Here is a 27,066-nt window from a genome sequence, read left to right as displayed (position 1 = left end):
TTACTTATTATTCTGCCACAGAGAGGAAAAACAGATTCTGAATTTCATTTTGTAAATTTCTTGAGAGAGTGTTCTAAAGTTTAACACTTTGGATTTTATATGGATGTGAAGATGGGTAATTGTTTGCCCCTAATATAAGCTAAGATCATTAGATAACAGAAACTTCCTGATTTCGACTTACATGGGAGGAAACTGGAGATATCCTCAATTTTCCAGTATGTTCTTTAAACAGGAACTCAATGGAGAAGTCAGGTCGTACTATTTATTTACCATGTGTCAGATTTTATTTTCTAATAAGAGAGGGGAGACAACAAGTTAATTTACCACTATTTAAAAGACAGATGTATTAACTAGCTTTAAAGGCCTACAATTTGAGAGTATGTGACTGTGATGTTTGAATATTGACAGTAGAGGACATGTGTGATCCTCACAGTGTCAATATTAACTAGACTGGACAGAACTAAGAGGACAGTTAAACATCTATTCACTCATTGTTCTGACAGTGTGGCTGTGTTGGCCTGAAAACTACTGTTTTTTTTCCCCATAGTCACAGACATCATGAAGCTTATGTTTCGTAAACGCAAAGGGTGTCATGGCGTAGCATTTTTTTCTTATATGTGAGCCAGTGTAAACAGGAAATTTTATTGTATTTTCATAATTTTACTGATATTCTAGTGACATAAATTTCCAGCATGATTTAGTTGAAATAAGTTATTTGTACAGTGGATGTGTGTTGTGAAGGTGTTGTACAGGACTGATAAACAACATGCAGAGTATTAATCAGTGGCATTATTATTCGTAACCTTAGACATCAGGGTCAAAGAGGACTGCAATATATAATTTTTATTTTGTTATATTCGACAGATACTGGATGTGACTGTCGTGTCCTCTTTCATACAAATAATAATTCAAACTACACATCTTTACTGAGTCACAAGTTATTTTTGCTAGACAAACACTGAAGAGGCTATTTAAAGTTCTGTATGATTTCTACAACATAATGTTGTTTGTTTGATACTGTGAAGTTCCTTATATCCTTCTTACATTAATTTGTACTTACTATTATTACAGTGTAAATTACTTTATTGACATTGACAAATGTATCTTTTATTGTAGAGTGACACAGTAAGAGTAATATGGTCACTGCATGAAGAGGCTCCCCAAATGGTGGAAGGAAAGTTAATCAGATTGCAAGGTCACAAAGCCAACAGAGGTACTCGTAGCTTGCATCTCATTGTACCACCAGAGCTGCCACGACCTAATGCACAGCAGTGGGATGTCACTCTCAAAGATGTAAGAAATTTTTAGGAGCAACATTTTTCCATAATTTGAAGAAAATTTTTGTTGCTTTCCTTTCTGGTACTTAAATAATTTTGAAAGCATTTTTTCGCTAACATTACAAAAAGTTGCATTTATTAACATAGAGTAAAAAATTAGTCTGCATGTCTTCATAATTATTTTTAAAACATTATTGGCTCCATTAATATGTTTGTATTTAATGCCTAATGGTAGTGATAATATGAAACTGTTTTTCAGTTCATTATACCAGACAACATGGATACTATATACCAGTGCAAGATATTTAAAGCTCCACCAGTCAGAACTAAGCACCATATTATTGGAGTGAGTATGCACCTGTCAGCTGTTTTCTGTGTGTGCTTTTTCTTCCCATTGTACTAAGCAAATAACTGTCTATATTCTTCAGACCCCAGCTGCTGATTTTGCCACAATATTTACAACTTTCTGGTGTATTTCTATCTACCTGCCATCCATAGTTACAAGAATATTGTGAGATAATATGTGTTATATAAGAGTTACATCTTTTAGTCAGAATAGATGAAATTCGTTTACAGGGCTATATTATTATTATTATTATTATTATTATTGCCATTGTCATGGACAGAACTTCACACAAAAGATATTGCACGATCCTTTATGGTTGTAAGTGGGAGGTGTACATATGTTCCAATATTGTCAGATCAAAATACTTGTGGAGTTTTGACACATTGTAGTGGTAAAAATTTCATGAAATAAGGTTTTTTTTTTTCCTCCAATGGATTTCTTTCAGTTTGTAGCCAATAAGTCATAGCTAATTCCCATAGCTGGGTACTCTACTATCATTGTTTCATCTATGTGGGAAAACCAAAATCTGCAAATTATTGTTATAGGAAATGTTGATGAAAACACGTTTATGACACCATGCAAAATAATCACATTGATACCTCATGCAGACAATTTTTGTGTGGCCATCAGTTACATAAACTTCCAAAATAAGTTTTAATTCTTTTTTGAATGTCCATCCCAGTACTTCTGAATCTGACATTTCTTCCAAAATCATGGGACATCATATTCAACTTTAGTTTATTTATTAGGCAATAAAATTAATTTGCCCTATCTCAGATACTTGGATCCAGTGTAATACTGGTATGTAGAAAGACGAAATAAAAGAAATGTTGACTTGTATAAGATTTGATTCTACAGCAGCCAGTCACTTACAAAGATATCTCCTTCATCTCCCAGTAACTTATTAAAAAAATCGTATATATGAAGAAAGCTGTGTATCACCACAGAAATGGATGCCACACTTTTTTAGTGGAAATAGATATTTGGAAATTCAGTATCAAAAAACTTAGATATGCATGCGTTTAAATGGTCAGAATAAACAGAGAAATATATGCAATAATCGTACACAAATAAAACCATTTGTGTTAATGAGCAATAACACTTAAAATTGAAAGCTGTGTTATACATGACTGAATTATTAGTAATATCATAAATATTTCAGAATTAGCATATTCAAAAGCCTTATCACCAGATCTCAAAAATTTTGATTTTACTGTTGTTTCTGCTGTTATCTTCAGTGCAAGGACTGGCTTAAAGCAGCTTTCAACACTAATATATCCTGTGTATATCTCTAGTGGCACTTGAACCTGCTTTGCTTTAGTCAAGCCTTAGGCTACCTCTGTTATTTTTACCTCCCAAAACAGACCTCCGTTATCAGATCATCTGGTCTTGATACCCTAGAATGTGGCCTGTCAACCAGTCCTTTTTTTATTTAAATTGTGCAGTGAACTTCTTTTCTTACCAATCCAATTCATACTCTTTATTATGCGTGTTTCACTGTACATAACTCTATATTACAGACAAATGTTTTCCGAAAATATTTCTTAAGACTTAAATTTAAATTAGATATTAAAATACTCTCTCTTTCAGCATTGCTTTTCTTTCTATTGCCAATCTCCCTCTGTACTTCAGCCAATGTTGGTTACACTGCCTGACAAAAAAATTAAGCATGTAGAAGACATGGTCGGATGTCAGTGTAACTTCATACACATACACCTCATTGACAGATATGTAAATTATTAGAGTTACAATTACCTGTGACAGATAGTGACCACCACAGAGCATTAGTGTTGTTCATTATTGGTGTTGTTACCAGGCATGTAAGGGTACATAAGTGGCATAAACAGCATCAGATGTTGAATGGCTACAGTAAATGACATGAATATGCTGCATACTCATTTGAGACAGCATTATCATCAATGGCAGAGTTTGAAAGCAGTCTCCATTTTGTGGCTTGTTGAATCATGAAATATCCAGATTTGTAGGGTATTCAGAGGTGAGAGTTGATCGATGTTAGACTGCATGGGAAAGTGATGGCAGGTGTACTCATAATCAAGGTTACGATTGACGATATCGGACCACCACAAGGGAAGATCACCCATTATGCACCAAGTACATTGTATCCCCTTTGCTTATGAACCTGCCATCTAAGAACAGTGTTCCCTGCAGCATTCTGTGTCATCCCACCACACTGATCAGAAACTAGGAGCAGTCAGACTATATAATTACTGTCCTATGAGTAGGCTGTGTTAACATAACAATACAAATATCTGGGTCTGGATTGGTGCTATGACTGGGAAAATAGACTACTGATGATGTCACATTGTGTTCAACGACGAACTGCAGTTTACACTACACCAGATGACCTTCGTCAGCGAGTATGGTGGTGATTTAGAGATGTCCAGCAAGCAGTGTTAGTCTTGGTTCCATGGTATGGGACCCATCGGCTACATGGCTCGTAGTAATTGAGGGAACTCCCGACAGTGTCACGGACATGCTGCATCTTAATGTGTTACCGCTTGTGCAACCATATCGTTGTGCCACTTTCCAACAGTACAGTCCTTGTCTGCTCAAGGCACAAGCCTGTATGAACTACTTGCATGAAGCTTAAGTAGTCTTGTGACCAGCAAATGCCCCACATCTGTCCTTGATAGAACATGTGTGGGGCCAGCTCGGACATGAAGTCCATCTCAGTGCCAGTCTGTATTTTACGCACTACGATGCTACAGACTATAAGGTTCACCTTAATTTCTAAACATTAACATTAACATTTTTACCATTTTTATTATTCGATTACAAAGCCGGGCTAAAAAACTCTTAGCTTATAAAAGCAAAGTGACCCTTAAAATCCCTGAAAATCATCATCTTCTAGTTTTGGCCACTTTGCCTTCAGTCCTTTATTTGTACATTTGGTCTTCATTTTTTTTCAGTTCTTCTTTGCTGTCCCACCAATCACAAATGGTTTTTTTCAGTTGGTGGAGGGCCAAAATGCCATTCATCTGCTCTGTTTCCATGTTCTGCTGCATAATCTGTTACTTTCAATTTACAGCTCACACCATATGAATATCTTTTATTTTTTCCTCTACGAAACTACCTGCTAACAGAAATATTGTAATGTTACCAATAACCCAAATCACTTTCAGTTCAAGTTCACTGCTACCGTAGACTAAAGTGGCACATGATAGGCTAGACAGTGTTCCGGATTTGTGATGGCGGAGTGGGAGGGAGGCAGTGTTAGCAACTCATGTGCATCACATCAGTGCACTGATGCTGCCAGTTGAATTCATTGTTGACAGATATGGATAGGTTTCACATGGCATTGAATATATAGCTATTTTTAACACTAGCAGGAATTTTAAATCAAGCACTGGACATTTTTATATCAGTTTTGACTACAAGACTCACCTGAATTTTGGATGCAATTTTTCGAAGAAAATAGTGCGTCTTGTTGTTGTTGTTGTTGTCATCAGTCCTGAGACTGGTTTGATGCAGCTCTCCATGCTACTCTATCCTGTGCAAGCATCTTCATCTCCCAGTACCTACTGCAACCTACATCCTTCTGAATCTGCTTAGTGTATTCATCTCTTGGTCTCCCTCTACGATTTTTACTCTCCACGCTGCCCTCCAATACTAAATTGGTGTCCCTTGATGCCTCAGAACATGTCCTACCAACCGATCCTTTCTTCTGGTCAAGTTGTGCCACAAACTTCTCTTCTCCCCAATCCTATTCAATACTTCCTCATTAGTTATATGATCTACCCATCTAATCTCCAGCATTCTTCTGTAGCACCACATTTCGAAAGCTTCTATTCTCTTCTTGTCCAAACTATTTATCGTCCATGTTTCACTACCATACATGGCTACACTCCATACAAATACTTTCAGAAATGACTTCCTGACACTTAAATCTATACTCGATGTTAACAAATTTCTCTTCTTCAGAAACACTTTCCTTGCCATTGCCAGTCTACATTTTATATCGTCTCTACTTCGACCATCATCAATTATTTTGCTCCCCAAATAGCAGAACTCCTTTACTACTTTAAGTGTCTCATTTCCTAATCTAATTCCCTCAGCATCACCCGGTTTAATTTGACTACATTCCATTATCCTCATTTTGCTTTTGTTGATGTTCATCTTATATCCTCCTTTCAAGACACTATCCATTCCGTTCAACTGCTCTTCCAAGTCCTTTGCCGTCTCTGACAGAATTACAATGTCATCGGCGAACCTCAAAGTTTTTACTTCTTCTTCATGAATTTTAATACCTACCCCGAATTTTTCTTTTGTTTCCTTTACTGCTTGCTCAATATACAGATTGAATAACATCGGGGAGAGGCTACAACCCTGTCTCACTCCTTTCCCAACCACTGCTTCCCTTTCATACCCCTCGACTCATATGACTGCCATCTGGTTTCTGTACAAATTGTAAATAGCCTTTCGCTCCCTGTACTTTACCCCTGCCACCTTCAGAATTTGAAAGAGAGTATTCCAGTCAACATTGTCAAAAGCTTTCTCCAAGTCTACAAATGCTAGAAATGTAGGTTTGCCTTTTCTTAATCTTTCTTCTAAAATAAGTCAGTATTGCCTCACGTGTTCCAACATTTCTATGGAATCCAAACTGATCCTCCCCAAGGTCCGCGTCTACCAGTTTTTCCTTTCGTCTGTAAAGAATTCACGTTAATATTTTGCAGCTGTGACTTATTAAACTGATAGTTCGGTAATTTTCACATCTGTCAGCACCTGCTTTCTTTGGGATTGGAATTATTATATTCTTCTTGAAGTCTGAGGGTATTTCGCCTGTTTCATACATCTTGCTCACCAGATGGTACGGTTTTGTCAGGACTGGCTCTCCCAAGGCCATCAGTAGTTCTAAAGGAATGTTGTCTACTCTGGGGGCCTTGTTTCGACTCAGGTCTTTCAGTGCTCTGTCCAACTCTTCACGCAGTATCGTATCTCCCATTTCATCTTCATCTACATCGTCTTCCATTTCCATAATATTGTCCTCAAGTACATCGCCCTTGTATAGACTCTCTATATACTCCTTCCACCTTTCTACTTTCCCTTCTTTGCTTAGAACTGGGTTTCCATTTGGGCTCTTGATATTCATACAAGTGGTTCTCTTTTCTCCAAAGGTCTCTTTAATTTTCCTGTAGGCAGTATCTATCTTACCCCTAGTGAGATAAGCCTCTACATCCTTACATTTGTCCTCTAGCCATCCCTGCTTAGCCATTTTGCACTTCCTGTCGATATCATTTTTGAGACGTTTGTATTCCTTTTTACATGCTTCATTTACTGCATTTTTATATTTTCTCCTTTCATCAATTAAATTCAATATTTCTTCTGTTACCCAAGGATTTCTAGCAGCCCTCGTCTTTTTACCTACTTTATCCTTTGCTGCCTTCACTATTTCATCCCTCAGAGCTACCCATTCTTCTTCTATTGTGTTTCTTTCCCCCATTCCTGTCAATTGTTCCCTTATGTTCTCCTTGAAACTCTGTATAACCTCTGGTTCTTTCAGCTTATCCAGATCCCATGTCCTTAAATTCCCATCTTTTTGCAGTTTCTTCAGTTTTAATCTACAGGTCATAACCAAGAGATTGTGGTCAGAGTCCACATCTGCCCCTGGAAATGTCTTACAATTTAAAACCTGGTTCCTAAATATCTGTCTTACCATTATATAATCTATCTGATACCTTTTAGTATCTCCAGGATTCTTCCATGTATACAACCTTCTTTTATGATTCTTGAACCAAGTGTTAGCTATGATTAAGTTATGCTCTGTGCAAAATTCTACCAGATGGCTTCCTTTTTCATTTCTTAGCCCCAATCCATAATCACCTCCTATGTTTCCTTCTCTCCCTTTTCCTACTGACGAATTCCAGTCACCCATGACTATTAAATTTTCGTCACCCTTCACTACCTGAATAATTTCTTTTATCTCATCATACATTTCTTCAATTTCTTTGTCATCTGCAGAGCTAGTTGGCATATAAACTTGTACTACTGTAGTAGTCATGGGCTTTGTGTATCTTGGCCACAATAATGCCTTCACTATGCTGTTTGTTGTAGCTTACCCGCACTCCTATTTTTTTATTCATTATTAAACCTACTCCTGCATTACCCCTATTTGATTTTGTATTTATAACCCTGTATTCACCTGACCAAAAGTCTTGTTCCTCCTGCCACCGAACTTCACTAATTCCCACTATATCTAACTTTAACCTATCCATTTCCATTTTTAAATTTTCTAACCTACCTGTCCAATTAAGGGATCTGACATTCCACGCTCCGATCCGTAGAACGCCAGTTTTATTTCTCCTGATAACGACGTCCTTCTGAGTTGTCCCCACCCGGAGATCTGAATGGGGGACTATTTTACCTCTGGAATATTTTACCCAAGAGGACGCCATCATCATTTAATCATACAGTAAAGCTGCATGTCCTCAGGAAAAATTACGGCTGTAGTTTCCCCTTGCTTTCAGCTGTTCACAGTACCAGCACAGCAAGGCCGTTTTGGTAAATGTTGCAAGGCCAGACCAGTCAATCATCCAGACTGTTGCCCCTGCAACTACTGAAAAGGCTGCTGCCCCTCTTCAGGAACCACATGTTTGTCTGGCCTCTCAACAGATACCCCTCCGTTGTGGTTGCACCTATGGTACGGCCATCTGTATCGCTGAGGCATGCAAGCCTCCCCACCAACGGCAAGGTCCATGGTTCATGGGCGGACCTTCCGTTTGGAAGTTATGAGGCCACTGACATACACAAACACACTCAATTTAAACTTGTAACACCGGTTTTATCCCCATACACTCACACCTTGTGCAGTTTCAGTAAACCCTCTATATCAGTCGGCAACGTTTTTCCACAGCAATCTCGTACAATGATTGTTCCTTCACCGCTCAGTTTTTGGTGGTCTGATTTCTCGGCGCTAATAATTTTCTGGTGTGGACATTTTTGGTCATCTGGGTTTCTTAGCGCAGGATGTTGTACAGGCGATGTCGATTTCATCATTGGATACCCTCCTCACCCCATTGCTCAGCAAATACGAAATGTTGTTCTCATTCTCCACACCAGGGGTGAAGGGTTTCACTACGCATGTTCAGCTTCTTTCCTCTGCTGTTCCTCATTTTTTTAAGGCCCACCTCATGCCTTTGCTCTCTGAGACAGGCTCCAGGTGGAACTTCGCCACTTACAAGATGAAGGCATCCTTTCTCCCATCATGCACAGTCGCTGGGCGATGCCTTTCATGATAGTCAAGAAGCTGAATGGTGCTTTATGTGCTGATTTCAATATCAATGGTTATGGAGCAGCTTGTCTCAGTAGAGGATACAATGGCGTTATGACACTGCGTTACTGTGTTAGCCCCCCCAGGGGCTCAGCATTCACATGCTGAGTACGGGCTTGGCGACCACGGGGTCCTGAGCTGGGGACTGGTCTGCGCCGCCAGTGTCCTGTCACCGTAACCCCCGAACATGCTTCAGCGACCACCGTACGGCGCGGCGGTGAAATGTTGTGTGCTGCGGGGAATGGTAATCTTGGCTTGATCGCCTGGATTGCGAGGAAGGCCAACCTCTATAAAAACCCCTCAATCTTTCGGTGTGCTCCGAGCCTAGAAGATGCATGGCTGTTGGGGTGGAACAGTCGCAAGCGGGCAACCTCTGGGGCACCTGCCGCACCCCAGTTGTATAAGGCTTACTCAGGCACGCGGGGCTCTGTCTGAGCGGACTTTTAGTTCCCTAGCTGCTCGTGGGACCACAATGGACCCTTCAACCTCTACATTTCCCCCTACCAGTGGCTTGGGTGAGCCGCTGGTAGGAAAACACACCCCATCGAAAAAGCGGCTACGCACTGCGAGTCCTCCAGCGCCTGGTGTTGCTAGAGAATTAACAGAATGTAGTAACGGAGCACATGCTGATAATCAGAATGTGTTTTTGATTATTAAAAGGAAGGAGGGTAGCTTTGAGAGGGTTTCTCCCTTTTACATCCACAAGGGTCTTGAGGGAATTGCAGGAACACAGAAATCTGTAAAGCGGCTGCGTAATGGGACTCTGTTAGTTGAAACTTCTAGTTCCCGTCAAGTCGCTGCCCTTCGGAAAGCAAATTGTCTAGGAGAGTACGCTGTCGAGACCGAGCTCCACTCCACTTTGAATTATAGTAAGGGTGTTGTGACGTGTAGGGACTTGGTGGATATCCCCATAGACGTGCTAAAATCTGAGTGGGCTGACGAAGGAATTGTTGACGTGCAGCACATTATGAAACGAGTCAATGGGGACCTCGTCAACTCTGACTCGTTTATTCTCACATTCAGTTGCCCGAGACTCCCAGAGCATGTTAAAGCGGGGTTCTTATGTTTGCCCGTACGGCCATATTTCCCCAACCCAATGCGCTGTTTTAAATGTCAGCGCTTTGGGCATACTACGTTGGGGTGCAATGGGATAGCCACTTGTGGTAAATGTGGTCAGCCTGCCCATGACGGAGCCGATTGTTCATCGCCTGTGAAATGCGTGAATTGCTCTGGGAGTTACCCTGTCTGGAGCCGGATCTGCCCCATCTATCTCGAAGAACGGAAGGTACAGGAGATTAAAACATCTAAGCGCATCCCCTATGGTGAGGCCAAGAAGCTCTTTAAGGCCATGCAACCTCCTGTGTTTTCAACATCTTTCGCTTCCGCTCTCAAAAAACCGGTACATCGGCCACTGTTGCTACACAAACGGAGGTTGCTAGTGTTAGCACTAAAACCTGCGCTTGCCAGTGCACTTGTGCTGCTGCGGTTGTTTTGCAATCTGCGGCTCTCCCCGCTATATTGGACAAGGCCGTGGTTGCTGACATTGAGGTACTTCCAGCCTCCCCCCATATGGCGCCTTCTGCCCAGGCGAGTCAACCTCCAACTGTTGACAAGGCTCTGCATTCCAAGCCCCCCAAGACAAAGCCTCAGAAGATGAAGGTTCTGCCACCTGAGGAGACTAGTCAGCGTCAGTCCGATGACGAGGCCATCGTACTGTCTGACATCTCCCGTGGGTCGTCATCGGAGCTTATGGACATTGATGTCGACCGGGGGCGATATTCTCACCCCAGGAATAAATCTCCAGCCAGTATGGTCTCTCCTCCAAAGCACAGAGGCAGGGTGAAAGTTCAGCCACCCTGATCACTGGCTCCCATATTACAGTGGAACCTGAATGGGTTCAGGACGCATGTGGCCGGATTACAACTCCTTATACGAGAGTGCCCCTTGTGCTTATGTCTCCAAGAGACACATTTTCGGGCCACTGATTCTCCTTCTTTACGCAGCTATACCGTATATCGAAAAGATGATCTGACGGGGCAAAGGGCAAAGGGTGGTGTTGCGGTTTTTGTCTGTGACATGCACCCCTCATCTGAGCTCCCTCTCGTCACCGACTTGCAAGCAGTTGCAGTTGACATTCTTGTGGGTCGGAGGCTCACAGTCTGTTCTGTTTATTTACCACCTCCGGATGCGATAGACTCTGAGGCTCTCACGGACCTTATTAGCCAACTCCCCCGCCCATTTCTTCTTCTGGGGGACTTCAACGCTCATAATGTCTTATGGGGCTCTCCGACTACTTGCCCCAGGGGTCGCATTCTGGAAAGCATCATGATGTCTGAAGAACTGTGCCTCCTCAACTCTGGTGCTCCCACTCATTTCTGTGCTGCTTCCGGATCGTCATCGGCTATTGACCTTTCCTTTTGCTCTCCAGCACGCGCGGATTCTGCTCTGTGGGAGGCTGCAGCTGACCTCCATTCTAGTGACCACTTCCCCCTCTGGATTCGCCTCCTGGATGAGGCTGTGGCATTACCAGTGCCGCCCCGGTGGCACCTTTGCAGAGCTGACTGGACACTTTTCAGCCAAATGGCTGTTTTGGAACACCGTGCCAACGTCCACGAATGGGTAGACCATGTTGCAGCCGTGATCTCACATGCTGCTGAATTGTCAATCCCACGGTCATCCGGTCATCCCAAGAGGCGTCCTGTCCCTTGGTGGACCACTGAGTGCCACTCAGCCATCCGAGCCCGCCGTGCAGCACTGCGCCGCTTCAAATGCCGTCCCTCAGCTGACAATCTTGTGGCCTTTCGGGTGGCAAGGGCCAGAGCGCGGTGAGTGATTTAAAGAGAGCAAACGACGGTCATGGCAATCGTTCTTGAATTCCATCTCTCGCTCCACTAGTTCTACGAAAGTATGGGAAGCCATCAGGAGGATTTCCGGGAAACTCAGCCAGCTCCCTGTCACGGCATTGCTGCATCAGGGATGTCTCCTCACGGCGCCGAGAGACATTGTCCAGACACTGGCCATGCATTTTGCGGAATCTACCACCACTATTAACTGTGATCCAGATTTCTGCCGCTACCACACTGCCATCGATAGGGGTCACTTGGACTTCCGGTCTCTAAATTCTGAACCCTATAACTGCCCCTTCACAATGTGGGAACTGGATTCTGCGCTGTCTGTGGCTCATGATATTGCGCCTGGTCATGATCAAATCCGGTACAGCATGCTGCGGCACCTGTTGCTGCCATCCAAGGAAGTTCTCCTGAACTGTTTCAATATGATATGGTTATCCGGCACGTACCCTGACTCGTGGAGAGAGGCGATTTTGATTGCCCTCCTCAAACCAGGGAAGGACCGAACGCATCCCAGAAGTTATCGGAGTATTGCTTTGACGAGCTGTGTTGGGAGACGTTGGAACGCATGGTCAACCGCCGCCTAGTTTGGCTGCTCGAGACCAGGCAGCTCCTTAGCCCCTCTCAGTGTGGCTTTCGGAGATGTCGTTCCACTATAGACAACTTGACCCTGCTTGAGGCCGCCATCCAGCAGACCTTTCTACGTAACCAGCATTGTCTAGGGGTCTTCTTTGACATTAATAAGGCGTATGACACTACTTGGCGCCGCCTTATCCTCAATCAACTCCATGAGTGGGGCTTTCGTGGCCGTCTCCCCATCTTCATTCGGTCCTTTCTTTCTCACCGCCTCTTTCAGTATCGGGTTGGTAATGTGCTATCGGATTTGTACGTGCAGGAGAATGGTGTTCCTCAGGGCAGCGTTTTAAGTGTCACCCTCTTTGCCGTCGCTATTAACAGTATCACGTCCACTATCCGAAGTCCTGCCCAATGCTCCTTGTTTGTGGGCGATTTTGCTGTTTTCTGTTCTTCCTCCAGTCTTGTCACTGCTAGTTGGCAGTTGCAGCTTACGATAAAGCACTTAGAGGCATGGACTGCAAAGACGGGTTTTACCTTTTCTGCAGACAAATCTGTGTGTGTTCATTTTAATCGTTCTCGGCGTCTTTTTACCTCCCCTGAATTGCGTCTGAGGGACACCGTTCTTCCTTTTAGAGACACTGTGAGGTTCCTGGGCCTCACATTTGATTCCAAGTTGTCGTGGTTGCCTCACCTTAAAGACCTCAAGGCACTGAATATTTTGAAGTGTCTGAGCCATCGGTCCTGGGGAGCAGATCGGGCGCGTCTGCTGCAGTTTTATAGGGCTTTCGTCCGATCGCGTCTTGACTATGCTTGCACCGTGTATGGGTCAGCAAGGCCTTCGTACCTGAAGATCCTTGACGCAGTACACCATGAGGGTATCAGGCTGGCCACTGGTGCCTTCCGTACCAGTCCCATCCCCAGCCTGTGTACTGAGGCAGGGGAAAAGCCGCTCGCCATCCGGTGGAAACTCCTCATGGTGCGACGGGTGTGTCATTTCCTTGCCTGTCCTACCTCCCCTGCATACCCTACCGTTGCCCGACTGCCTATGGAACGTCTCTTTTCCAGTCGTCCCAGGGCAACAAGACCATTTGGGATTCGTGCCAAGCATTTGCTTGAGTCCCTTGGTGTGGAGCGTGTGGCCCCCCAATGACAAGGTTTTACTCGCCTGCCTCCCTGGTTGCTCCAGAGGCCCAGCATCCTTGTAGACTTGTCGGAGAACCGGAGGAACTGCACTCCGGCGTTTGTTTTTACCTCCTTATTTTACGATATTTTAAACCAGCATCCGGAACATGTACCTGTATTCACAGATGGCTCTAAACAGGGGGACTCTGTTGGTTGTGCTGTTGTTTTCCCTGATCGAGTCGTCAAGTTACGGCTTCCTGCGGCGTTTACCATCCTCGATGCCGAATTGTTTGCAATCTTGCGGGCACTGGAGCAGATGAGATGTGTTAACAGTCTTAAGTTCCTCATCTTTTCTGACTCCCTGAGTGCCCTTCAGACCATGCAACACTTGTACCCAGCGGATACGGTCGTCCAGAACATCCATGATGCCCTACTCCACCTGCAACGGCAGGGGAAGGAGGTTTCTTTCTGCTGGGTGCCGGGGCACGTGGGTATTAGGGGAAACGAACTGGCGGATGTGGCTGCCAAAGATGCATGTTCCCTCCCTCACGTTGTTGAATGTGCCGTCCCCCTCATGCTGTAACCTCCCTTTTGCGTTTTCGTGTTATGCATCAATGGGAAGAGGAGTGGTTGGCAGTTTCTGACAATAAGCTGCGTCTGGTAAAGGCCACTACGCGACCATGGCGTACGTCCTACCAGTCATACAGGCGGGATGAGGTTCTCCTCACTCGCCTCCGCATTGGACACAGTCCCTTCACGCATGGTTTTTTACTCCGGCGGGAGGACCCCCCAATCTGCAGTGCTTGTGGCGTCCAGATTACTGTCCGCCACATTTTACTTGACTGTCTTTTATTCTCTGACCAGAGGGCGGTGGTTTCTTTGCCACCGGATTTGCCCTCTATTTTGCAAGACGACGCAGCGACTGTGGTTAAGGTCTTACGGTTTTGTGTCCTGTCCAATCTGTTGCCTCGGATTTTAGGGAGAAGGTTTTAATGTGCTGCTGGGTGACTGGCTCACCCAGGTTTTAGGTAAGAGGTCCGCCAGTCACGATTACCTCCTTGTTTCCCTTCGGTATCTGTTCTCTTTTCCTTGTGTTTCCTTTCCTTTTTTAGTGTGTTTCTTCTCCTCTTGTTTTGCCTCTGTATGTGCGCATTTGGAACTGCGTCAGGCCTGTGTCTTTTAGCCGTTCTCCTTGTTCGGCGTCCGTCTTCATCCCTTCACCACTTGTGTTCCTGTTTCTATGTGTTTGGGCGCTGATGACCACGCTGTTTAGCGCCCGTAAACCTCAAACACACACACACACACACACACACACTACTGTGTTACCACCCAAATCCGTGCATGAATCCAGACCAGAGGGGTTGTCACTTCATACAGACAATGGGCTCATACTGCCAAGTTTCAATTAATTTTGCAATCACTGAAATAGCATCACCTAACCTCTCAACCCCTGAAATTTCATTTTGTTTCCTTTTTCCCTACTGCATGCTTAACTTATTTTGTCATGCAGTTCATTTTTCTCCCCAAATAGGAAAGCTAATTTATTGTCTCATTTCTTAACCTAATTCTGTCAGAATCACCTGATTTAATCCAACTACACTCCATTAACATTGTTTTACTGTTGTTGCTATTTTTTATAACCTCTTTTAAGACATTACCCATTTTCTTCAACTGATCTTCCAAGAAGTCTTTTGCTGTCTGATGTAACTTAACTGTTTTTGACAAACAATACATTTTTATTTCTTCTTCTAGAGCTTTAATTCACTTCCCAAATATCTTCTCTGTTTCCTTTATTGCTCACTTAATGTACATATTGAATAAAATGGGGGATAAAAACATTCTGCAGTACATGTATCTGTTTGAATGTGTCAGCTTTTTTTGTATTTCTGTCCTTCATTGTCTCAAGATACCAAAGGGTAAGCATAGTAGGTAGTACAGATATATATCCCATCTGATATGCTGTAGCACACAATAAGTGCTAGTATAGGAAACCAAATGCAGATGTAGTTCCCTGGTAAATAGTTTGCAGGAAATATAAGTTCTGGGAAAAGATGTGGGAGTTAATTAAGATTCAGACAGCATCTAAAGTGTGAACAAAAAACTTTAGTGTGCTGACTGCATTAATATGTAAACACTTTGTTCTCAAGTAAGAAATGTTGTGTGCCTTGAGATTTTTCATATGTGTCTAACTGATTTACAATTACTGTTTCAGTATGAGCCTATTCTGACTCCTGGTACTGAGCATTTGGTGCATCATATGCTTTTATATGAGTGTGGAGTTAAGGCTGGAAATTTGGATGTATATGTCCACCAGAAGGGTGCTCCATGTTATGGACCTGAAATGCCTCGTCCGTGGGAACACTGCCTTACTCCAATTGTAACATGGGCGATAGGATCAACAGGTACAGATGGTGTTGATTAAGCTGCAGTAAAACTTTTCATTTTTCTATATTTGTAATTATAGTTAATCATGCTGAACCATCTACTACCGATTTGTAATTACATTCCACCAGTAGTAATAAAGCATATCACATCGGAATGTGGTCCACTTTTAAACCATTCTGGAGATTCACATCTACCGACACCTGGCAGAAAATAACATTCATTCTTCCTGGGCATGGCTTGCTGTGAACACCAATGGACAGTGATAAATGTTCTCCTCCAGATCTTGGTGGTCATACTTCAGTGCCAAAGCAATTTCATTCAGTACTGTCTATACTTTGTAAGGCTTGGCAGTGTAGAAAGTGTTTACCTCCTTAGTCCTGTTATGTGCAAGCCAACTGCATCCCCTCCACACTTCTGTGTCATCCTCTCTGTCTATGCAGAGGTACCTTCTAACATAATGTGATTTGTGTATCATTGTGGTTTTGATAACAAATTATTGTGATGTCATCATGAGAAAGACATTACTGCAAAGGATGTGACAACACTATGGAGACAGCATTCCTTTGGGACGACCATTGTAGCATATAAATCAAATACCTTATCTACCCGATTATAAGACAAGGCTTTTTCCCAAATTCATCAACTGAAAAATATGGGATAAATCTATATTTGCACATAAAACTGTTATTGCTGAAGTAAATGTTTTTACACTGTTTAATAGTTTAATATAGGGTCGTCTTACATTGAAAGATGAGGCCTTGTCTATTGAGGTTTAATAAAAATTTATTTTGAAGATTTCTGAAGGGTAGAGCTTAGTAGACAATACTTCTGTTTAAATAGGCCTGAGATTTCCTGATACACAGAAGTGCTTGATACTGTGTGGATCTTGTTTGATCAATCACCTGACATTTGACTCACAGCACTAATGCAGTGGATGGATATGTAAGAAACTGTGAACTAGGCAGTACAGCAATCTAATACTTTACTCAAAAAATTGACAGTTTTGTGGAACACAGGAAGAAATAGCATTAAATTCTATCAACTTACAGATTTTGTTGTGTTTGAATAGGTGTGTATTAGAATTTCTCATATGTGTGTGGCTACTGTATACATACATTTATGCTGCTTTTAAGTAAAGGTAACATTCAAAGGTGAAAATCTTGTTTTTCAAAAACTGTTACTCAATTCTTAACTCAAGTCAGTATTTTATTTGGTTACGAGAAACTAATGATTTAAGAAGTGTGTTGCAAATGAAAATTCGGTAGCTGTTCACATATTAGAATAGTGAAAGAAAGTGTTACCAGCTTTTACTCAGCTTTAGAACAAGAAGGTGACATTCAGTTGAAACGAAAAAGACAATTAATCCAGAACTAAGTGTCTTAAAAATGAAACATATCACATTAAACTGACTGCAGTTGATATTGCAAGAATAGATTATACCAGAAAGACCCATTGTGGAGATAGTACTAACAGACGGCACTAGAGTGTGGGATGAGTGAAAGTTTGAAAATTGGACTGCATCATGATTGTGATCCTTTATTTACATATTAGCTGCTGCTGTTACGCATGCCATGGATGCAAGAAGATATTGCCATACATATTTCACTGTTGCTCAAGAACAGCACCACGGAAAGTTGGCGGAGGAACAGTGACCTAGCTTGGCTGAGAACTGTGATGAGTGTGGGGAGGGGAGTGGTGAGTGGGCAGCAAATTTTGTCATGCAACCAACTGTGGAAATGTATACTGTGTACTTTGGCTTTTTACAAACATGCACCAAGTTTAGACTGCAATCTGCCTGAACCCAAAATATATTCTGTGAACTAAGTTTAAACTGAAATTTGCCTGAATCCATTTGTACTTGTAATTGAAATGTCTTTAAAATAGGCCACATATTCAACAATAGCATACATTCCTTCAGGAGATGCTAAAAGTCTAGACTGGGGACGGTGGCGTACTTGTGTGTTTCATGAAGTAACATTGTCGATGGCCACTGTAAGGGGTGATACAAATGATAGGGAGTGTGTCAAGCTGCTGGCCCTACACCACCGATTAGAGAGCAGTGGACAGTTGATATGTTTTGGTAGCAAAGGACATAACATTCTCACTTCAGAGTAGAAGCAAAGTCCTCTATGTGGTAAAAAAATAAATCATAATATTTCCAAAAGAAAAAGCCAAACATTTATGACAATGAAGATATAAGTTTCACTTCTGCCCTGTTAGGATGATGACAATGATGATGGTTAAAAGTAATGGTGCCACAGAGGACAGGCTAAGCAAAAGAGGCAGTGAAGATAAAAATTAATGTAAACAATTTCTTTTTGTTTCTATTATTTCTTCTTGTAGTTTCAACCGTAGACATCAAATAAAAGGGGTGAGTTTAGGATAGTTGTAATGGTAACTTCTTAGGTAGACAAGTTATTTCAATAAAAGTTTGTAATTTTAATTAGTTAGAATATATTTAAAAAATACATTTTTCTCAAGGAGGTTCTTAAAAAAGGGTGTCATCTATATCGAGGATCATCATATACTCAGGTAAATATGGTACATTCATGCAATATTCTGTTGGAGATGATACCCATTTGAAATGGTTTTCAGTTTAAAAATATAGTTGACTGACACACATTTTGTACTTAGACTGATATTCTGCTTCAACCTCAAGGTATAGAAAAATTCAAGATGACAGAGCATTACACATAAAACAGACAGCAGCAAATAATAATTTTAAAAATGGCCTGCTTAAATTTGAGCCTCAAGTACTTCTAAAGAAAAATATAGCAAGGTTTATCTTTTGATGTATTTGAGTCTATTAGTTTTATATGAGACTGTTAGTAATTACAAAATTAATTTATTTTTGCACTTATGATTTTTATTATGAAACTGGACGTGTCAGTTTAATATACGGAAGAGCTTAGTCGTATTTAAAAAGATATAAATACATAAATATGTGTTTAATGAGAATAGAACAGATGACCAGCTATGACATTTAAGAATCTTTCTGGCATTTACCCTAAATGATGTGGGAAGAGGACATTTACAGTGTCCTGACACTTTTGTCAGAAGATGATGAGTGTGATATATATTGAAACATCATGGTTTTTCGACGTTATCACTTGGTTGCTAACCTGAAAGCTTTTCATCAAGCATGAAGTATTTTCCAAAATCAGTGTTAGTGGTGTTTCCCCCTTACATGCCTTATTTTTCTGTTGTTACTTTGTTTCAAAATTACAATTAAACACCTTTATTTTTTTTAGGAGAGCTACTACCACAACATGTTGGTTTGCCACTTTCTGATTCTTCTTATTTTATGCTTGAGGTCCACTATGACAACCCGTCATTCCATACAGGTTAGTATATAAAACAAATAAAACTGTAAATTTATGATTTGCTAGTGATGACTTTTACCATTTCAGTTTATTCAGTCACAAGAGTTTGGCTTAACATGTGTAATGGATAAAATTAAATTTTATTCTTCATGGTTTAGACTATAATGAATAACAAATGATGCCTTGAAAGGGTGTAACAAAAAGGTATGGCGAAGCTTGCAGGTAACATTCCTCACACATAGAAGAATTAAATGTGTTATATGAACACAGGTCCAGAAATGCCTTTTTTCCATGTTAGAGATAATTTTAAAGTTTGCTTCGTAATCACATTAATCATGGGAAACACAGAAACAGAACGTACTAGCATTACATGAAAAAAAGTGTCTTACTTGTATTGTTCCAAATGTGTCTCAAAAACATTATGTTAGTTTGTACATTAGGTTGTAATTCTTAGGTGCACTACCAAGTTTATTGTTCCAATGGAACAAAGGTAATGTTGACCTGTGACTCCTTTCATTTCGTGAAGTGTGAACATATATTGTGGCATCAGAGGAAATTCCATTGTGGGCCTTACTGCATCCCAGGGGAATTAAATGGAAACCCATATGCACTTTCTTATTAGCATTCCACCTCTTCTTCTAGAAGAAGTACCACTGGATAAGCTATGGCGTGTGTAGTTCCTACATGATTGTTGCCCACCTCACTCTTCCAGTGTTGTACCACAAATATCAAATGAAAAGTTTACTGGTCATTGGATAGGAAGGAATGGTGCACTACAGTGGCTAACTATGTCCCCTAATTAGACTCCTCTTGATTTCCTTCTGTGCGGAGTACTGAAAGATGTAGTCTATCATGAAGCCCCCACCACACCAGATGATATTTGCTGTTGTTTTGCTACAGCATGCAGTGGTGTATCATCGAAAGTACATTCATCTATTCATCTATCTCCCGAATGGCGATTGCTAATGTGCTTTGCAGATGATGGTAAAGAATTTGAGCAAATGCTTAAGTAAAGTGTGAAACTACAATTCATTTAAAAAAGTATATATTTTGTGGATGCCCTGTTGTCAGTCATTCTGTTTAAGATGTTTAGTTTATTTAAAGTGTATTCCATCTAATTACAATGTTGAGTTGTATCCATAGATGCATTTCTTCGACAGAAGGTGTTTTACCTTTAAGAAGCCTTCAGGCAAAGACACGTCAGGTATTATTATTATTATTATTATTGTTTTCAAATCTATGAAAGTGAATAGTGTAGTTTCTATTTTTCTGTGAATAGGACTGTTTATAATTGTGAATGTTTCTGTTTGGGCTTTGACAAGTAAGTAGTGACAGGGAGGGTTAAATGGAAAACTGCCTGACAAAACTGTAGTTGTTTCCACAGAAACCTGGAGATGTACAAACATTTGAAACAATTTTCAGAAGCCCCATCTGATACACGAGAAGCCAGCATATGTCATAGTTCCACATAAAAAAATTGTGGCTGACCCTGTCTCTGTGTCATAAAGGAGATGAGTTTTTATCTTAGTACCAAAGTCATCTCTTGCTGCATGTAATGGTGTGTTTCAGCGTACTGTTAATTGTGGAAGACTTCATTTCAGTGTTTGGAACCATTTAAGAAATAAAAGCGGTGTCGTATCTTACATAACTCACCTTGTACACCCATGGTCTCTCTGCCCTTGAGCACTACCTCTCCCAACGCCCACCTGAAGATCTTCCAAAAACCTCGTTCCTTATCACACTTACCAACTTCATCCTCGCCCATAATTACTTCACTTTTGAAGGCCAGACCTACAAACAAATCAGGGGAACTGCCATGAGAACTAGGATGGCTCCGTCCTATGCCAACCTCTTCATGGGCCGCATGGAGGAGGCTTTCCTGAAGACCCAACAGCTGCTTCCCCTGGCCTGGTATAGGTTTATAGATGACATCTTTGTGGTCTGGACTCATGGTGAAGAAACACTCCTTAATTTCCTCCATAACCTCAACTCCTTTTCGAATCTGAATTACACCTGGTCCTTCTCCAAAACCCAAGCCACCTTCCTGGATGTTAACCTTCATCTTGTTGAAGCTCACATCCACACCTTTGTCCATATCAAACCCACCAACAAACAACAGTACCTTCACTTTGATAGCTGCCATCCATTCCACATCAAACGCTCCCTTCCCTACAGCCTAGGTATTCGTGGCAAACGTATCTGCTCCAGTGACGAATCCCTCAACAATTACATCTATAACCTGACCAGTGCTTTCCTCTCCCGCAACTATCCTGCAGACCTTGTCCACAAACAGATCTCCCGAGCAATACATTCCTCCCCATCCAACAACAATATTCCTACCCTCAGACCACACAGAAGCATCCCTCTTGTCACCCAATATTATCCTGGCCTCGAATACATCAATAAATTACTCCGCCAGGGATATGACTTTCTCAAGTCAACCCCTGAAATGAGATCATCCCTTGACAAAATTCTCCCCACACCACCCAGAGTTGCCTTTCGTCGTCCCCCTAACCTCCGTAACATCCTTGTTAAACCCTACAATATTCCCAGACTACCTTCTCTACCTAGCGGTTTCTACCCCTGTAACCAACCCCGCTGCAAAACCTGCCCCATGCATCCCCCCACAACCACCTACTCCAGTCCCCCTACTGGTAAAACATACACAAGTCAAGGCAGGGCCACGTGTGAAACTACACATGTCATTTATCAGCTGACATGCCTGCACTGCACAGCCTTTTACATTGGTATGACTACAACTAAACTGGCTGAGCGCATGAATGGACACAGACGAACTGTCCGCCTAGGAGATGTCCAATACCCAGTAGCGGAGCATGCCCTCCAGCATAATTCTAGGGACCTAGGAACCTGCTACACCGTATGTGCCATTTGGCTTCTCCCACCCAACACCAGTTCCTCTGAACTGCGGAGTTGGGAACTTGCACTCCAGCACATCCTTTCATCCCGCCATCCCCCTGGACTGAACCTACGTTAAACAACCTCACTCCCAATTACTTTTCAGTCTTCTCCTCTTTCCCTTTCCTCTTTAGCCATTCATGCATCTTTTCATTCTACATCTTTATACTATACACCTCTTTACTTCTGTATGCATCCTCTTTGGTTTGAATCTGGCACAGTACCTACAGTAGAATATCTTTGGCTTCCCTCTGACAACCATGCCTCCATCCTTGCTACCTTCCCTGTTTTTCTTTCCCTGTTGCTTCATAATCTGGGTTGTGAGTAACTAAATCCACTTTCCCATCTTCCCTTTCTTTCCCCTCTCTCCTCCCTGATGAAGGAACATTTATTCCGAAAGCTAGGAACTTAAATTTTCGGTTGTTTTTGTGTTTCTATCGGCTGTACTGAGCTGAGGTAAGTACTGGCCAGCCCCTCTATCTCTTTGTTAGTAATTGTTTCACATTTTTATATGAGATTTTCCATTAATTAGTTAATAACTCACCTTGTATATCTTAATATTTTGGCACAACAAAGAAAACAATCAATTACTGACAAAATTATTTAATTTGATGGATTAAAAAATCTACTTACCAAGTGGTGGCAGAAGACGCACATAAAAGACTGTTGTAATGGGTAAGTTTTCGGAGCCAGTGGTTCCTTCTTCTGCCAGGAGGGTTGAAGGGGAAGGAAGAAGGGGGAAGGAAAAGAAAAGGTGAAGGGAGAAAAGTATTTTCGTAGAAATGCTGTTAGCCATGGATAGGAAAAGTAGTAATACATTTTCATTCCTGAGTTACTTTAACATAACCTTTGCAGCAATAACCTTTTTCGAACAGCACTCTCTTTAATCATTCAGCAGAATTTGTCTTATTGTGTCCTGCTGTTGGTATGAACTCGTTTATTCCCCTCTTCTATGTATCATTCATTGTACTTCTGCCAAATTATTCTGACTATGGCAGCTCGTTAGTAAACATTTTTGGTGTTCACAAATTTTTACATTAAAATTAAGATGGAAGTGTGAAATATCATATGCAGTATAACAGTTATGATTTGAACAATTTTATACAACTGCAGCCACTTCCAATAATAATAATAATAATAATAATAATAATAATAATAATAGCGTAACTTCTCTGACAAAAGAAAGAATTGGTTTTGTGGAATTTTGTTGTTTTGTACACAGTAAAGTACAGCTTAGGGCAAGAATGACATAATGTGAAGCTTTTGCTACTCTGTCTCATCAGCCAAATATTAACACTGTATTGCTAAAGTATTATCTCTCACCAAGTCTCATTTTCTGAGGCAGGAAAATAACATAATTTCCCCTTATGAAATATTCTGTCCTTCCTTGTAGTCCACATAAAAGTTAACATTAATACATGTTACGCTGCACTGTAGGTACACCTTAAATAGAGGAAACTAGACTGCAGCATGATTAACACTGCATGTTTATAAAGAAAAGCTATTCATCTATTTTTAAATTGCGCAAATGTTGCGATCATACTATGATTGAAGTATTTAGTATCGTTCCAATCTCTCTCTCTGCCAATGCCAAGAGCCTATTCTCCATAATTGTATTTCAAAGAAAGATTTTTATCCTTTTCATTGTTGAGAAACAATATATAATAAAATCCACAAGTTAAATTATACTATAACACATTCAGACATCCACAAAATAGGTGTTGGTTTTTCAATCTATGGTATACACTGATGTCTGATCTAATTTTATGATATAATGAGTGAATTGGTGTACCTGAGGAATGTGCTATCATCCAGTGGCATTTATGCCAAGCAAATGGGGATATACTATCTTGCGAACTGTGCACATAGTTTATCAAATCTTTATGTATTTGACCCATAAGGCAATTACATCATGCCAGTAGCGCATGCGCAAAAGTGCCTTAAAACATGCACAACTGAAGGTGTGCTTGGGATCCTGATGCCAAGTTTTACATGTAGACTAGAGGAGTAACAGTGCAGCACAGCATGGTAGATTTAAGTGCCCTATATTTCAGATTACTGCATCTACATTACATTTAATAGCATTCAGAGAAAAATAATGAATAAATCTGCAAATGTCAGAAGTTAGGGTGTTCACATGCTCTTGTGCTCTTGCATAGCAGCTGCCACTGCATTCTAGCAAGGGCACAGTGATTAGCTTCCTCCTGTGAGATGATCCATACAGGTCGTATAAAAGATATGCGATATGATATGAAGCAAATACTAGTTGTTATGGATACAACAGAATCAATTGCTTATTCAGTGTGCAAGGAGTGGTGAAACCTTCTGATTTGAGTGACTTCGACAAAGAGGTATTGGTTTGGACCAGTAGTTGTAAAAAGTGCCTAGATAAAGTGCTATTTATTTAATACCAATGCTCAGAAATTCCTATTGATAGTGCACAAATGATGGTGGGACCATTAAAGGACACACCCATCATCCAAGAATACAGATGTTGGGGGTATGCCTGCTGTTTAAGACTGAATAGATGGCATGTATGGTGAGACTGACACTGGAGTACAGTTCTGTGAAAGCTCAAGGTATTTTAGAATGGGCAATTCATTGCATGTTATTGCAAAAGTAACCGTGCTACATAATGGCCTGTATATGTCTTGTCACAGATTTAGACACATCATCAACTATATTCACAGAAACATTATGATTGAATCATGGACAGTGGAAGTGATTCATACTTTCTGTTCCCTCTTGCCATTAGTGGTCAAGCTACTCTACCTTACAAGGAGATGGCTGTTCAGTATCTTCACAGCCTAATGATCACATTATTTTTCCTAGAATGACCTGTTACTGTTACAAAAAACAGCATGAAAGTAGTGACCTATGTTGGTATTATTACTGATTGCTTGCATTGATTATAAGCGCTTCCCCATATACAAAGGGATTTGTAACGTGTGCTTAGCCATGGGCATTCATATAACATATACTTTGGTCTCATATCAAAGACATGTCATAATTATTATAACTGTGCTGAAGGTGCATACAAGCCATTAGGCTTGTAGTCTTAATGTGTTGGTTGACCAGTGACTGAACATTTTTCTTATTTGTTTCTGTGTGTAATTTGACATTTTGGAAAAAAAAGAAATACATCACAAAGTTAACTGCAACTACTGGTTCTGAACTGCAGGTCGTGACAGTTCTGGAGTTCGTGTTTTCCACACTGACCAGTTACGCCATTATGATGGTGGAATTCTTGTAAGTGGTATTACAATAACACCACTTCATGTTATACCACCTGGACAGCCAGCATATAGAACGGCTGGTTACTGCAGTGGAGCATGCACCAACAAGGTGAGTACACATGTGCACCTGTCTACATAATTTTCGTTTGAGAAGATGCTTCTTGTCTTACCGTTCACAATTTGAAAATATCGTTGCACTGTTTCTGTTCACATCCATTCACAAGACATTTGATATTAAAAGAACAAATGACTTTCCTCAGTGAATAATTGTTTAAAATGTTGGTGGCACCATAACTCATCTTTTTCAGCAGTGAATCTCAAGAAAGGTTTGAAGCATTTTGCATTGATGTGTGACATATGATATCTGGAGAATAAGATAATACCGCATTTACTCGAATCTAAGCCGCACTCGAATCTAAGCCACACCTGAAAAATGAGACTCGAAATCAAGGAAAAAAAAGTTTCTCAAATCTAAGCCGCACCTGAAATTTGAGACTAGAAATTCAAGGGAGAGAAAAGTTTTAGGCCGCACCTCCAAATCGAAACAAAGGTGGTCCATTGTAATATGAGGCACAATTTAGGTTGAATGAATGGCGATACAGCTACAGTAGTTTGGTTCGAGTTGTAAGCTTAGCAGTTGAGCTTCACCAGGTCGCCATTTCTGTGCGTCAGTCGCTCCGTCTGTATTTATACGGATACCCTTCCTTTATGAATTGCTTCGTCCGGTTTGAATCGATTGCGTATTTTTCTTTGCTCTGATAAGTGCTGTTCTCTTTGTTATAGGTGATTACGTTACTCTAAGCTGAAAATGCGTTATTGTACTATGTCATGCATTGTTTGTCGAATTCTGATAATGAGGGTTTACGACCTGTTGCTTCTTGTGGCATGGATTGCTTTTGTGCGCACTACCGCTGCTTTTTTAAAAAAAGAGGAATTGTCTCATTAGCGAAACAATAGCAAGAGACTGCTATTTGTTGTTACTTACACTGCTGCTTTCTTTGATAATGATAAACAAGAACCAAATAATAGACTGCGTATGACAGAAGAAGTTCTGAATGAGAGTTTAGCTAAAATTTTTCGCCGTTTGAAAATCTTTGCAGTCGCCTCTTTTGTACATTACATTCTGCACAGAAATTAGAGTAATCTTAGATTTAAAAATCTAGTCAATTGCTGTGCTTCATTTCTGACTGTATCACTATTAGGCATAAGAATAATACAAATATAAACATGACGTGATATGTATATTCTTGCGCATTTGCTGTTGCTTCACACTAGTTTCGTAGTTTATTAGGCAGACAGGATTTAAATGAGATAGCAGCAAACATGAAAGAATACATGGCAAAATGTTTATATTTGTATTATTCTTATAGTGAAGAGAATACTGCATACGATTCACAATTCATAAAAGTTCCTATCTCTTCTCAAAGATGGGAAAAAATTAAGAACGTAGAGTTGGCCATATTGACAAACATCCCAAACATTCTTGCCAGTCGGATTTTCGTAGTACATTGAAATGCTACTACATTCGAAAATGAACAATATGGAATTTGTATTCACTTCGTTGGATAATGTATGAAAATGGAGTGGTCGAAACTCGGGGTGGAGGAAAAAAGCTTGTCTTCCACCTTTTTTTTAAAAGTTATTTACTGACTCAGAGGTTTTGGCACCAGCATTTATCTTAGTGTCTGCAAAGCATGCCTGTGTAGCGCTACATATATTCGACGGCAGAAGTTAGTTGTGGCGGCACC

The 27,066-nt window shown here is 41.0% G+C and overlaps 1 protein-coding gene across 2 annotated transcripts in view; it reads left to right on the top strand.

Moving 5' to 3' along the window:
- The window catches only part of LOC126333165 (MOXD1 homolog 1-like), a 158,633-nt gene that overhangs the window by 107,776 nt on the left and 23,791 nt on the right, over positions 1-27,066 (top strand). For both annotated transcript variants that reach the window (XM_049996717.1, XM_049996718.1), the window contains exons 3-7: positions 1,117-1,293; positions 1,537-1,623; positions 15,671-15,860; positions 19,095-19,187; positions 25,264-25,427. In XM_049996717.1, the coding sequence (XP_049852674.1) occupies positions 1,117-1,293; positions 1,537-1,623; positions 15,671-15,860; positions 19,095-19,187; positions 25,264-25,427 (711 nt within the window). The remainder of the gene's footprint in view (positions 1-1,116; positions 1,294-1,536; positions 1,624-15,670; positions 15,861-19,094; positions 19,188-25,263; positions 25,428-27,066) is intronic.

Source organism: Schistocerca gregaria, chromosome 2, assembly GCF_023897955.1.
Source record: "Schistocerca gregaria isolate iqSchGreg1 chromosome 2, iqSchGreg1.2, whole genome shotgun sequence".
NCBI classification, from domain to species: Eukaryota; Metazoa; Arthropoda; class Insecta; order Orthoptera; family Acrididae; genus Schistocerca; species Schistocerca gregaria.
This window is presented reverse-complemented; position numbering and strand designations above follow the sequence as displayed.